The sequence below is a fragment of the Bombus vancouverensis genome, chromosome 10 (assembly GCF_051014615.1).
Source record: "Bombus vancouverensis nearcticus chromosome 10, iyBomVanc1_principal, whole genome shotgun sequence".
NCBI classification, from domain to species: Eukaryota; Metazoa; Arthropoda; class Insecta; order Hymenoptera; family Apidae; genus Bombus; species Bombus vancouverensis.
In genome coordinates this window covers 13111162-13126935 of record NC_134920.1, presented here as the reverse complement: position 1 = coordinate 13126935, position 15774 = coordinate 13111162, and the positions used below count along the sequence as shown (strand labels likewise).

The 15774-nt window shown below is 40.3% G+C and overlaps 1 protein-coding gene across 2 annotated transcripts in view; it reads right to left on the bottom strand.

The window, feature by feature from the left end:
- LOC117163809 (neural-cadherin-like) overlaps positions 1 to 15774 on the bottom strand; it is a 247211-nt gene that overhangs the window by 90934 nt on the left and 140503 nt on the right. The window contains exon 1 of one of the 2 annotated variants that reach the window (XM_033346543.2): positions 9387 to 10211. The exons of the other annotated variant lie outside the window; for it this stretch is intronic. Coding sequence (XP_033202434.1) covers positions 9387 to 9438 — 52 coding nt within the window. The 5' untranslated portion in view covers positions 9439 to 10211. Of the gene's footprint in view, positions 1 to 9386; positions 10212 to 15774 lie in introns of those variants that run through there. 2 annotated transcript variants of the gene reach the window in all.

Genomic DNA, 15774 nt, shown 5'->3' with positions numbered 1-15774 from the left:
GAAATCCCTGTTCGTTATTTAAATGTTTCCGTGGCGGACGAACACAGGCGGAGAACTGTTTCATCGTAGCTGTAATTTCCTCGAGACGAACAGCAGACGAATAGCAGACGAACGGACCTGTTCCACGTTCTTTTAACAATCCAAATAATTGCAATCTAACTGTACAACTTGTCTCGCGTAATCGCGCTTTACCGAAAAATGGTCAAAGGCGACGAATTTCAGAGAGGATATTTCTAATGTCCCTCGCTATGGGGATGTTAGATATACAGAGTGTCGCAAAGTTTAACAGCTAAATATCGTAAATATATTCCGTAGATATAACCAAGTGACAAATGTTGTTTATCTAAAGGCAGGTTATTTGGAATTCAATAAACAAGTTAGAATAAAAATACGAAGTAGGAGGGAGTAAAAAAAACAGTAATGGACTTACGATTACGATGCTATACGACAAGAATAGGTTTGCAATCGATATAATTATTAGCTATCGATATCACGTTTCAAAATATTTATCGCTCCTGTCGAAATGAAACCGACGACAGTAACAAACTGAACCTCTAAAAATCTATTATTCCATGAAGCTCATTTTGCTTCATCTCAATGAATCGATAGACTCTTTGTATCAGCGCCACGCGTATGAACACTCGTTTGATAAATCTTCCTTTTTTAAAACTATTGACACATAAAAATCCAGTATCGTGAAATATTGGACACCAAAGTGTTACTCTCTTTACTATTCCTATTTTTATTCTAATTTTTTCAACAAAGTTTTAAATAATCAATATTTATACAACATCGTTTGCACGTGTATATTATAGTGTATATTAAGGTTAAATGAAAAAGTCTATGTAAATCAATCTCATTTTGTAGCCGGCAGGCAAAAATTAATGATATATATGTATATATATGTATATATATATAATATCGTTCGCTTGTGGATTATATTCACAAAATACACCGGCGAAGTTTGACTATTAAAGCCGGGTGCATCCTGTATATTTGAACGAACTCGTCGTGTCTCTTACAATAACGGAAATTTGGTCAGCGGACTCTCAGTGGACGAACAACGTGGTTTTCCACGCGGTTGGAACCTTCTCGCCTTCTCTATCGTCTAGTATGCTCTGCATTATTTACGAAACACATACATATACACGCGTGCTTAGCGCACCGTCCACTCCAACTGACCCAGATTAGCGTTATTGACATCCGCGCCAGTACAGCTTTCAAAAGCTCCGATTTCAAAGACTTCTCTGTACATTGGTCAAGTAGAATTAGTCGCAGGAAATTTCTTGGTCATCGCCTAATACCGTGAAATTTCGAATATACGTATAATAATTTGAGGCTAGTCGTTTAAGACGAGTTCAATTTAAATTAAAAAAAGAAAGATTTCAGCTTGTTTCGTTACATTCTATCGGAATTGAATTTTGTCATTATCACCTAATAACAAAATCCGCAATCACATAGTTGTCAGTCCAATATGTACTTCGAATCCGCTGCGTTCGTTGCACAAAGAAACGACGCAGCAATTAGAGGAGTGTATTTTCTCGATCCGTTCTTTACATTCGAGAAGCGTACGAAACCACGAAACAAGGAACAAGTCGCGAGAAAAGATCGATAGAAATTTTTCACGTCAGTCGGCGAGCATAACAGGCACGATGCATTGAATTTAAATGCTTCGTAATTCTCGCTACAATTACACGCGCGAAACGACGAATATCTATGCAAATCGCGAACAATTCGCAAGAATTCCTTCGGCCGGAGTCTTTCGAGCGCGTACACCTGCTCCCTCGACGAAGAAACAACCCAATAGAGATTTTAGTTTCTTTGGGAACGAAAGATAGCTTTAAAGAGACGCGTCGTGACGAAATCGAAAGACGGTACAGTCAGAATTCTCGGTCGGTTTGCACTTTCGTTATAATCTCATACTCCGTACAAGATGTTCCAGTGATATTTATTTTATATTTATTTTCGATAATCTTCTTTACGAACGCTAGTGTGCTCCTATTGCCAATAATTTGGTAAAAAGCAATTTTTCTCACAAATTGAACGATAATTTAGCTGTGAGAAAGTTATGAGACACCAGACACACGAAGGCAGAACACGATATTGATAAACATATGGATACACAACTTTGTTAACCCCTTGACCTACGATTTACGTTCGAGAATTTTGGGCCAAAAACGTAAACAAGCTATTATATATTATATTATATATTTACGTTTGGTCCGATCATCTACTACGGGCTGTGCTCGCAATATTTACGTTCGGTACGATCATCGTACTACGGGCTATGCCCGTAGTTGTAGGCTAAAGGGTTAGTAAAAAGTGATTCCTGCAACTTCAGAAAGAAACAAGTGCATTCGTCCTTAGTAAATAAGCAATTGAACGAACATATTCCCCCGACATTGAGCATGAATAATCGAAGCAGCTTTGAAGATACGTATTACGTGTTGCTTAGCAGCGAATTCATAAAATCCCTCGAACGAACGATCCGCTAATTGTCTGCATCAGCAAATTTTCACACGAGAAATGGCAAATTCTAGCCGATCAAACAAATGTGTCTACGTAACAACTCTGTCGTCAACGTTTTACGCGAATGGCACGAAATGTATAGGAATAAAAAAGAAAGTGATTTTATTTCTCGCCGGATAGTAGAGAATCGATTGTTCGCGCGCCGTAGGGAATGGCGTTCTCTTCGACTTGTTTCGGGGACCAAAAAAGGTTTCCAGCGGACGTAAGTACGATGTCTGCAGAATCGCGACGATGTACACGAAGCATTATTTCACCGAGAAAACCGGTCGTTCACGAATGAAATCACCGGATGTTCGCGATGGCACGGTTTCGGTTTCGGCCTCGTCTAGAATCACCGTACTCGAATATAGAAATCCAGATCAAAGTAACCGGATTATTGGTTGGGATTTTGTAGTTAAACCATTGACGCCGCGTACATAGGACGACGCGACGTCGAAACGTGGCTAACGTACGCCCGCCACACCAACAAGAACTAACCGATCGAATGGTATTCGCCTGAATTAACCTTCGAATCGGATTCGCGTATCAGATTCGCGCTAATTAAGACTCGGAATTGATAACGATCCAAGAGAAAACGGTTCCGTCGCAACCTATCGAATGTACAGGGAAGTTGCGGTTAATTGAGAAACTGTACTGCCTTCGAGCGGTGCGTTTTTATTAAATTTTCATCGTTTAGTAATTGGAGATTTTATGGTATTAACACGGACGAGATTAGCGTGAGAAGAATACGTGATAAACAGAGATCATTCGTGGTGCGGTGTATAATTATGTTACGTGAATTTTAGATTAATGGGTGAAGTGAAATTTATAAAATTAGTTGGAAAATCATTATATAAGGCAAACTCGATGTTGACGAAATTTAAAATAGCTTGAAAATAATTTAGGACCTCGATGTAAATTATCTGAAATCTTCGCGTAGCAGATTCGTTAAGTTTTGTCGAATGGAGATGGAGGGGAATGGAGGAGATACAAGAAATCTCCGCTAAACTTCCATTTCTTTAGCTATGTTCATAAAAATATGAATTTGCATAAACACCAGTAGTCTGCTTATCATTTTCAATCTATGCTCTTTAATTAAATTTTAATAATAACTTACGCTACTTAGACTAACATACGAAAGTAATATAAAGTCATAATTTCTGAGCAAATATCTTTATACATCGCTCGATTACGCATTGTCACGAAACGCGAAAAACAAAGCGGAAGATCCGATGTTCCTTTCTTTCGCTGATCATCCAATAACAATTCGTTGCCGTATTTAAATAAATCTTCCTCATGAATATTTCGAAGCGGTCTTGTTACGAATTCCGCAACGAAACAGAAAAAAATCGTCTAAATGGGTCGGTACCCTCTATTCTTTCTTTCCGAATCAGTTGGTCGCCTTATCATTTAAGTTGGTGGCAGCTCTCTGGCCAGGCATTTACATTTTTCGTTCGAATGTTACCGCGCAACTCCTTACACATGGCTTTTTCCCCCTTTCATTGGCAGAAAAATCCGTATTTTTCATGTAACGTGCTCGTTCGCGTTTGTCCTAGAAAACGGAGAATTATCAGCGTTGTCAAGTGTGAAATATGAACATAAAGAAGCTGGAGGACGTTCGAGCGCCGTAGGGGGTTACTTTTCCATGCGAGCGACAGCACACGCAACGAACGACGCAAGCGACGCGACGCACGAATAACGTTCAATGGCAAAGGATGGAAGACCGAATCGATCCACCTTTAAACCGATATCTCTCTTCTCGAAAAGCCTGCTTCCAGCCGTTTCCGGACAAACGCGAGTATATGAATGATTTATCCTGTCGTTTGAAAGTCGTTCAACAGATCTTCCGAGAGCACTTCGCGTCGATTTATCACCAACAAGAAAGAGATGGTCGATGCAAGAACATGCAAGATAGCGACAGAGAGAGAGAGAGAGAGAGAGAGAGAGATGAAAGAGGTACAAGCTTTCTGCAACCTATAGAGTAGCCACCTACACACCGTCACGTACATCTCGAGAGCTGGCATCGATCTCACCTGCTACCAACGATACTGGAGCGCGTATTATCTCCTGTTGAATGCCGGAGCTCTGCACCGTTTCCAATTTCATGAACGTCCACGCAGTTTTGCTCCGTGATATACCTCAGGCACAATGGCGACGGATAACATCTTCTCGATTTGGGATTACCTTTTTTCACATTTCCTTCTTTTTTTTTTTATTAATATCGCGTGTATTCGATGACGTTCCTTTGTCAACACCTGATATCTCTTTCATTCGTATTTCTTTTTTAATACATCGAAATTTAGGAAAAGTATCTCTTGGAACTTCGTAGACGAGGATATTTCGTAAGGCTTGGTAGATACAATGGAGAAAAGCGCGAAGATACATACTATCGTATACGCTGCGTTTCTCATGTCGACAGACTTGATCGCGTGGTTGCAGTATAACGGATGGTTTCTGTGATTCGAGAATAAAGGTTGAGGTAGTCCTGTGGGTAGCGCAAAGCGGAGAAAGCGACGTTCCTTGGAGATTTAGAAACTCGACTCTGATCGGTGTGATAACATTAGATCGCAGATGTTTGTCGCGTATCTGTGAGATTCGAGTTTCGCTGAAAGAATTTGACGAAATTTTCGAGTCTCGCGAGAAACTATCGGGTACCACCTTTGACGCAGCCCCAAGATCACCGAAGCAAATCGAACAGTAACCGGTACGTTTGCCTACTCGATGTTTCCTCGTCTCTCTCGAATCATCGTCGTTCGCTTCACACTGTCCAGTCACGGGACGATTACTACGACTAGTTTATTCTTTTGTCGATTGTCAAACAGCGAGTGTCTTCGGCGACGAAACGACTGGTTCGACCAACGGAACCCGACAGAAGCGCGTGAAACGTGGTTTGTTTGTTCAGTTCGCGGACGATGCAAGCTACGTGGTTTTTGGTATGCTGACAAATGTAAAAAACTCGACGATGCTTGGCGCATGCCAAGATCGATCTTTGCTCGTAATTCAGCTACGAAAGTGTATTCCGGAGAATTTTTCTTCGCTGTTTGGCGAGGATCATTGCGTTGGAACGGTCGGAACGCGTTGCAAGCCACGTATTTGACGATATCGAGCCGATTCAACGTGCGCTGACTGAAAAATGCTTCGTAACGGATTAAATCACTCGAACAATGGCGAAAGAGAAACAAACGCAATGATTGAATGCCTTTTCGCTCTGTTCGGTGTAAGTTTTCCATGTATTGGTATGTAAACGGAATGAATAAAAGCAACGTTTCCTTGTCAACGAACGTGATACAACATTATATCTTCCTTTTCCCCAGCAAATTTTGCAATAACGCGACATTTGTAACGTTCCTGGAAATGTTGATTCACAGATATAAACGAAGAGTCTTGCTCGTATATATGTTAATAAAACGTAGCGTGTAAATTAATTGGTTTATAGTTGAATTTACAGTACGATGAAAGATGAATTTAGAATGAGTAAGCGGTAACACCAACGCTGTTGTTGATGATTTTGGATATTTATTAAAGTTGACGATATTAATTATTGTAAAAAGCAACGCGTCAGCAGCTTATAATTAATAAACACGAAGTTAGTGGTGTATCCTAAATTATTCCTCTCGATGAACGCGTGTCAGGAAAGTTTTCGAAAATAAAAAATTCGAAGAAATGACGCGATAAGAATTGCTTCCATCAGCACTTTCGCGCAACCATCTTACGTCATTATATTCGATAATTCAATTTTCATCGTAAATCTTCCCGAGACTTTATCAAACCTGTAATGTAAATTTTATTTCTGAAAATTTCAAGCGGTTAACCTACATTTGCTAATTAGAAAGTATACGAAAAGTCGAGATCGTATTTGCTATCTCACTCGACCCCCTCTCATTTTTTCATTTTTTTTGTTTTTTACAATACATAGTTATTTTTTCATAATAAATGTCATCGCGAATAAGTCTGTCGCATAAAAATTTGTATACGTACGGTTGAGCGTTTGTCGCGAGACGATTTACGTTCATAAATTGAAGAAAATTACATTGTGTCACATTAGTTGAGCAAATTTTTTCGCTAATGAAGACTCTTTAATAGACTCGTTGTTTCAAATGTCGTATTTGAGGAAATGAATTGTTATAACGTTACACGTCTATTTGTTGGTATAATAATAGAATACAATTATATCGATATAATTTGTCATTAATATTATAATTTTTATGATTTCATGTATTTGGTAATCTTGATTTTGTATTTTTGTAAGTCAGATAAGAACAACGTAATAAAAATGTATTATTTCTGCAATGGCAAAATTTGCTGCTTCATTATTTAATTTTCAATTTTGCTACCTGGTAAACTATGCAACGATACAATTTCGCGATATAAATTGCGAGTCAATTCTATTAAACATTGGCCAGCTTTTTAATTAAAATACCACAACACTAACTGCGTGTATACGAATACGAACTGTACAAATACAAATTCCATTGACAAACACATATTCGATTCGGAACAGATTTATGTCAAACTTGCAGCTTTATTACACGCGCCAGTTACAAAACTTCACTTTATGATGAAATGTAATGCGTATGTGCAAGTAATGAAATTCAAATGTACTTGACTTTTCAAACAAGTTCACTGATTATCCTAAATTTTACGTTCAGGCATGAAGCAGATAGTTAGTGGCTCTTTTAGATCAAATACGCTACTGTAGCTAGCATTATTTTAGAATATAAATTGAGTCAACTAAAAGATACTTTTCGGTGTACTAAATCGATGGTTAATCTAATTAGTTTGAGACGGAATTATCTTTTATTTCGCATTTCTCATTGAAACATTATTTGAAACGATGTCGAAATTCAAACTATATCACCTTTCAAAGTAGCAAATACAGCACGGTATAATTAGTAAGACACTGTTGCACAAAGGTAGATTGTGCAAATTTTCAGCCGTCGTAATTGACAGCAGTCCAATCTATCTCTTCCAACGACACGAGTTCCCCTTCAAACACCTTGTTTCTGCATAACCTACCAAATTAACACATTAACAGCGTTTGAAAATTAACATTTCCAATGGCATTCCGCATCCAAGAATTACGACGCAATCGCAAGGAAATACCGATTATGTCAACTTTACTTTCATTCAATTTAAAAAACGATAAGATCTCTTCTCGAAATTTGTTCGTTCATTCTCAACATGCGAGATAAATTGAAATATCGAACTATTATATATATCGAAGAATTGATCGCGGGAGGATGATATTCCGAAACCAAAAATTCCAATATAATCGCAAGAAAATTCTGATTTCCGTACTATTTAAATACCATCGAAATTGTATATTCCCCAAAAATGTTTCCCAGTTTTCAATCCGGATATCAAACTATCGAAGAATTCATCTCGGAGAACCACTTACAATTAGAATTTAACGCTAGCTAAAAACAGCTTCGAACAAAGAAGAACGATAGTATCAAACGAACCGACTCTTAATCGAATTTCTGTGAGAAACCGCGGCCAAGAGTCGTTCGTCCGTCGAATGTAACGAAACGTGTATCTCATTGTTTAAACAGGACGCGTTTTACCGGGATATCCAGCGATAAACCGTAGCCCTACGACTCGACCGTTCAGAGACAGTACGTAATTTTATCGTCGCGTGGTCACGTTAAATCTTGCGAAGCTACCGTTCATAAGCCTGCTAAACTGTTCGCATGGAACCGCTGAATGGTGAAACGGACCACGGAAAATTTCGTTGACCGCTTCCAGTGGTACGAGCAAAGTCTTCGTTCGATGGCAATGTCGCGTTTGGCGAGCCGCAACGCGTCGCACGATCGACGAAACGTAAGTAAAACAAACGATCGGTACACGAGAGAATGGCAACTTGATGCAAACGCAACGATGTCGCCGATATCTTCTCCGTCGGCGCGGATCGTAATTACCAGGCCGAATTGATTTTCCGTCGGTTGAATGGAACGATATCCCAATTGTGCGAAGCAAACCAAGCTTGGACCGGTTGTCGTTGTACACGTACAGTGTACACATCGTATCCTTTGAAAATAACAGCGACCTCGATCGATGATTGCACGCGGAAAGGATGGTGGATATCGCTCGTATCGGGAGTGACGTTCGCCAATTGCCTCTCTGCTACTTGGTCGAGCAACGACGTAACGAGAATTTGATCGTCGCCGGATGACCACCGTTTCGTCGGAAATGTTCCACCACTTCTCGCCCCTTTTTCGCCTTCCTTCGTCACGGTTCGTCCTTTGAAGCTTTGTCGAAAAGTTTGTCCGCTGGCGGGAAACAGATCGCGTTTCAAATATTCCGGAGGACGAATAGAGAAGCATCGAATGGAATGGAGCGGCGGATAAGGCGGCTCGCCGCGGAAATTGCAATTGCTTTCCGAAAAACTCTAACGCTGATGCGAAAGAATTTCTCGAGCGTTCTTCTCGACCGTGAAAACTTTCTTTTCTCTACAGGTTTCGCATCGTGTTAAATATGCCGTTCACCTGTTGGGATACACGAAGAGGAATCCGTGTTGCGCAACTTGCGGATCGTTCGCACGAATTTGCCCGACACAAAGCTCGTTAATTACAAGACGGGCGATCCTGTAGCGAACTCGCAAAGTCCTCGAGTATCCTAGAACTCGTTGAATTTTCTCAAGATCGAGCTAGTCTCGCGAGTCCGTGATGCGAAATCCTGATAGATAGTATTGGAAGAAACAAAGCCTTCGTATCTTTTTATCGCGAGACTTACTTTACCGTGACTCTTCCCCGGTTCTATCCTTATCTCATTTCCCCTGTTTTTTCCGCTTGGTTTCGCGAGCGTGTCGTGCGTGATCTTATAGCGTAAAAGACAAATAACGATTATCAACGATATTGAAAGCGTGTCACTCGACGTACCTAAATAGGTGCTGTTGGTAATAACCCAGAAGAGTTTTAGCGGATCAACCATTAAACCACGTTCATCACATGAACAACACGTTCCAATGGAGAAGCGTAGCCGGCTGCCGTGGCTGCTCAACCACAGGACACCGTAACCGCTTAACGCGTCGACACACACTATGTCCCTGAATATTCTGGATACTCGTCTTCGAGGTCCACCAGTAGTGCAATAAATCGATTCACAAATAACGATCACCGTGTTGTTAAATAAGAAATTTGAATAAACCGTACACCGTAAGTTACCAACGAACCAACAAGCAAAAAGAACAAACGAAAGGAACTGTAGGCAGAAAAATAATCACGATAATAAACGCGAATTTTCAATCGCCACTCTCTTCTTCTTCAACCAAAGGAATTCCGATCGAATTTGTCGATTCTTCTTCACAGTGTCCTGCGACGATTTCTTTAGACAGAAGGACCGTGGTGATCTGTCAGATGAGCGATGATCTCTCTTCCTCCCTCTCCGTCTCTCTTTCTCTCTCTCTTTCTCTATATCGCGACGCGTCGTCCCGAATCGGACCGGCACTGACGTTTCGGTACGTTCCGCACGAAGCCTGTCATCGACATGTTTTTATCTCGCGGTATATTTCGTCCGGTGCGAGAGAGCGAGCCAGTTGCGCGGCTGTGGTTGTCCGAGCGCCGAACGAAAGTGGAAGGAGTAGAGCGAGCGAGTAGAGAGGGTGAGAGATGGTGGTGGTAGCGACGGCGTGGAGAACGGAGCACAGCGTGAGAGAAGGTGATTGTCGGCGTCGGCGTCGGCGTCGACGGCGCGGCTGCTAGATTGTACGCGAGAGTCGAACGCGGTGTGTATGTGCCACGAGCACGGACTAAGGGTACGGAACGAGTCACGAGGGTACAGTACCCGAGTACGCGGTACCACCAGGCCAGTAGATATACGGAGGCCGCAGCTCCGAGCTCAGATTTGCGCAGCCGCGGCAAATCAGTCGGCGGCGCACAATCCACGCTCAGTCAATACACTGTGTCACCGCGTACGAAACGTGGAATCGTTGGAACGCGGTTCATAGTCTATGGGACGTGTGGCACTGCGATGTTCACGAATACGACGCCCGGTACATCGTCGTTCCCGGCGATACGCGCCAACGCAACACCAAGACTACCAACGGCGTCGTGATCGCTGCGTTTGCACAGACCGTCTATCGCAAACCGCGACTCTCGTCTTTTTAAACGACTACGCGCGTCTTTTCGCCTCTTTTCGCGCATTTTCGTTCGCTCGCTTTTACGGCCGATACCATCTCGCGTCGCTGATTTATCGTTTTCGTATGGTCTGGCTATTCGATTCTTTGTTTTGTAATAGTGCGATTAGTTGATTCTGTGGAGCACGGTTCGAGTATCTCGATCGCGATTCAATTTCCGTAGTGGCGAATTCAGAAGCTGCCGGAGAGGCGGAAAAATGTGTAAAACTACATAGGTACAATTTCGAAACTACCTTTACAAGATTAAAAATTTGCGACACTGTAGCCTGGATAATTCAATCAACATTAATCGTATGCCTAACAAGGTTCTTGGAATGTGACATAATATTTTTGTATTTTATTATTCTTGAAAGCAAAGAAGGACGGCACTGCCCCTGTCGTTTTGGATCCATCGTTGAATTTCGGCTTCGCGTCGAAGAGGCGGTTCCACGGCCAATTCTTCTCTTTGTATTCTTTAGGCTTTCGACGATATTCGGGATAGCTTCTTAAAGAACAGCACTTCATTGGAATGTACGCGATGAAAAAACAACAGAGCTTATTTGATAGTTATCTTTATCGTGCTACAATTTTGTTACGCGCAATATTCAAGATTCTCGACGTTTCTATTCTCGAGCTATTTCGCTGTGCGAAAACGCTTATCTTCTTCACGATTTAGAGTTTCAATGGCAACAACAGTATATTTTAAACGCGTCTAATGGCAGAAAAGACAAATGCCCGTTCGCTTTATCGATGTTTGTAACAATAGAAGAGATACAATAGGAAAACAAGCAAGGTAATAGCGGGCTGATGGACTTCCATATACCTAATAAAACGTATTTTAATGGACCTTTGTACGAGTTTGTAATTGCGTTCCTTCGAAGGACTTCAAGCTTCAATAGAAATTCCCATTAAACAGCTATATACGTGTAGCTACTTCGTTTTCCTTTCGAAACCGTAATAGAGTACATTCGCTGAAAGCAATCAACGCACGGTTGCAAAATTTTCTACGGAATATTCTGTCGACCGTGATGGACAATCTTCTGTTCGAAATATGTACGTAAAATGTATTGAGATTATAGTCACTGCGGTGACATTTTAAAACCTGTTAAACGTAAAGGAATAAAGAAATGCTTGGTTTCAAAATCTTCGATTTACGAATCGGTGTTAAATGCGCTTACTGACTCGAGAAACGATCATGTATTTCGTACTTCCAAGTTTCATCCGTTTCTCGTCAATTCTCTCAGCCTTTACGACTTCCCTTTTTCCTAATTGGTCGTGTACATTTCTTGCCAATACTTTTTCGAGATTTATACAGACCGTTACACCACCGCCAGTTCAAACTTTCATACGAGTTATCGATAGAGATGAAACTCTCGGCAAACAAACGTTCGAAAGCTCTCTATGGTGGAACATTTTATATAAATTTACAACAAAGATCATAATTAAAATTCCTTTTGATATTAATACCCGCCATAACAATGTTTCCAGCAAATTGTAGTCAAATATATACTCGATGATAATACAAGAAATTTTATTCCTACACTTTTAGTTATACAGCAATTTCAACGAACGTCGAGGACTGTCTGTTATAAATAAATGTCTAGTTATTTCGCTGTTACTTACAATGAATTTTACGTTCTTCTCAATATCGATATGTGACACGAGAATCTACAAGGATCGAACATACGTACAGTAACGATCCAAGAAACTTCACTGCTACGTTTTCATTCATCCGACAAATCCAAGCTTTTAACCAACGATGCAACCGCAATATCGAGGAATTAAAGTCTCGTACAGCCAGACCGCTTCCCTATCAGCATCTTATTCGTCGTCGTTCCACTTCCTTGACGATGCCAGACAAGATCGTCGAAGCGTATTAGAGTCCGCGTTGTTAGCCAGCTATCGTCTTCCGATTCGATCGAAAGTCGATCGCTGTAGTAACTGAATAAACGTCGCTAGTAGGGCCAGGGTCTATCTATCCACGTCGTTAAACCATCGCCAGGCCTGTTTTACTCGATATCTCGCCATGTTTACGTTCGATTCAATTTTAGTTAGAAATTGAGAAAGTGACTGTTACGAAAACGTCGAATTTTATCGTAAAATTCGATCGATGTAATCGTAATAGCCGAGTCAGTGCTGATAAAATATCAAAGTGTTCTCCAATGTTATATAATATACACAACAAATATATATAAAGTTATCAAAGAAACGATTAGGTTGCGAGCCAGTATACCTACGCGTGTAAAAACAAACAAAAATCTGTTGAAGCTGCTTAAAAGAATAAAAATAATTTGTGTAAATCGTAATAATTACGTGTCTATGCCCCTGTGGTTTCTAATCTGAATCCGTTTGAAAAGACCGTAACCGAAATGGATAGAAAACTCCAAGAAATTTATCGAAAGTTTGAATCTGTATTGTAAAGTCACTTATAGCGCTCGTGAAACCAAATCTCAAGATACGAAAAAGGAAACGCGACAGATAAACGGTAAAAGAAGTAAAGGATAAAATTGTATTATGTGAAATCTATGAGATTATGATAACATCGAATACACGGGTGCTTTATTTTCTAATACAACTTTACAGCTTCCTTTCGATTGAAATAACAATTTTTAAATGTTTTAATAATTTCCTAACGTTTCTACGAGTTTGCTCATGTTTTCGCTAGTGCCTAAATTTATGAAACCGTGAATAGACAAACATGGATTTCGTGAGCCGTTGTACTTGGAATATGACAAGGATGACAGTACGCGGCGTGACATCCGTTGACAGCGAAGACGCCGATGCAGCCGATGAGGAACCGGGTGTTCCGACGCCCTGTTACGTTATCCTGCGAACAATTTCATACACGACCACGAGTCAATGTGGACGGGACACGTAGAATGGCCCTAAGCTATGGTCTGTGATTATCACATAAATCATGGCGGAATGGATTGACCAGCGCGTATTTCGTAGCAGACATTATGCCTAGTGTTGTTTCGCCTTGTGCGCGGTGCCGTTTCCTGTCGAGTGCTGATCGAACTTCGTGTAGAACGCATACTTAAGTGCACTTTGACCACTCCCGAATGCCATAGAATTGATTATCGCGAAGGCAAGACATTGCCTTCGGAGTAAAATTTGCTGAGCTATGGAAATCTTGAACCGTAGCTGGTATGGCAAAATTGATCGATGCTGGCAATGTTTCGTGAGAAATTTCGATAAGTGAGTTTCTGCATTTCGTGATTTCTTGGCAAGTAAGGTCTGGAAAATGTAGGCAAATCGAAGGATGTAGTCTGTCGTGTTTAGGATAATACAATGGCTGTAACACGCTGGACAAAGTATTCGGACATTTCTGTCTATATCGTATGTGTTTTCAAAATATCCGAAATCAAAATATAAAATATCTTGAAATCTCATTCGCGCAATAATGGAACGGGGCTGTCACGTTTACGCGTATTGATAAAATTCGAAATCGACCTGAAAATATACACAGAAGTTACAAGATATTTGCAATTATTGCATTCGTGTGTTTAACGAACGAACGAATACACAGCATAAATAGCAATCTTAAGCAGAAGATAAATGTTAAATATGATCCCATTGAATATCATGGTTTATTTCGATATAATGGATTACCGGCTCTTTAAATACGTCTCTGATCTCTGCGAAACACATACTGGGTACTTTGCAATTTATATGTATGTATATTTTCAGATTCGTTTCAAACTTTATCAATATAATCGTGATTGTCGAATCTCATAACAGTACTAATGAAATTTCAAAATGTTCCGCGTAACACGCATAATGTATTCAAAAGAACTACGTACAAGTGTTGGAATACTTTTGCGAGCTTGTGTAGGGTCACGAAATATTCGTTTCAAATTCATGATATACGAAGAATATGTTGTTGAACGATAGTACGAAGAATATGTTGTTGAACGATAGTCCGAAGAATATGTTGTTGAACGATAATGCGAAGAATACGTTGTTGAAGGTTGTAAAGTTCATAGGAATACAATTTTGTATGGATTTTTAACTCTTCTGGACGCACGTGTGTAGTCAATGCTACTGTCGTTCTCGATAAACGTTGTATCAGTATATAGATTATGGACGTGTATATCGTGAGTTTTATGAAATGGTGACACATGTAAAAAATCGTCAGTTTTGAAATATTTGCAGAAAATATCTCTAAAAATATTATTTGAAGTAAAACAACGCGTTTTATCTATTTTATAGGACTTTGCCGTTAAAAGCCAAGCTAATGCAAAAATGTCAAACTGCTAACCTAAATATATATTTAATCGATATTTGTGTCGCTCAACATTCCGTACAGTACGTAAAATTTATTTCAATTCCTACGTTATCTGTAGAACGCGTTCATGTTCGGAATATTCGTTGTACAAAGAATTACAAAAGCGTAAAAATTTCTACGATATTATTAATCGTAATAGTTTCACGCAACTAGACGACAAAGTATCTAAATACGGATATCGTCAAAGCAACAATTTTAGCCGAAATTTAATCGAGCATTAAAAGGAACAACTTTTAATCCAACCTTATTGTTTCTAATTATCCCCTTTGTACGTAATAAAATCCACAGCGAAAGAAGTCTTTCACAAACGTTACGAAGCTCGGATGATCACGATGATGATTCGAGGATGTTTTTAAAACCACATCTCCGTTATTTGTTGACTCACTCAGGCAAAACCGGTGACCGGTTTAGTTCATTTGCTAAACGAGCGACTGGTCGCTGGCACGACGTAGCTTTCAAGGCTTCGGATTTAGCGATTCTCTTTGTAACCCGGTGCGGCAATTTCGACCGTTTCTAAGAGGATATGTCCGTTGCCGACGCGAAAGTACTTTTGACTGTTCGCCGAGAGAGCTTTCCTCTGTGCGCCTTTTTCGCTTTGTGACGGATGGACTGTTTTCAATGGTATTAAGAATACCACTGCGAGCCACGTTCACTCTGTATAGCCTGCCATGATATTCCGAAGATGACTGGCTAAGGACCTTTATATTTGCGATAATCGTCGTCTTCTGATATCTTTCCAACGACGTGATGCTCTCTTCCTTTACGAAGGTTTTACTGCAAAAAGACTTGCCCGCCTTATAAAAGAATGTAATGCTTTTGATACGTTGCGATTCATTTTATGAATGATCCTCGCGGAAGCTGGTAT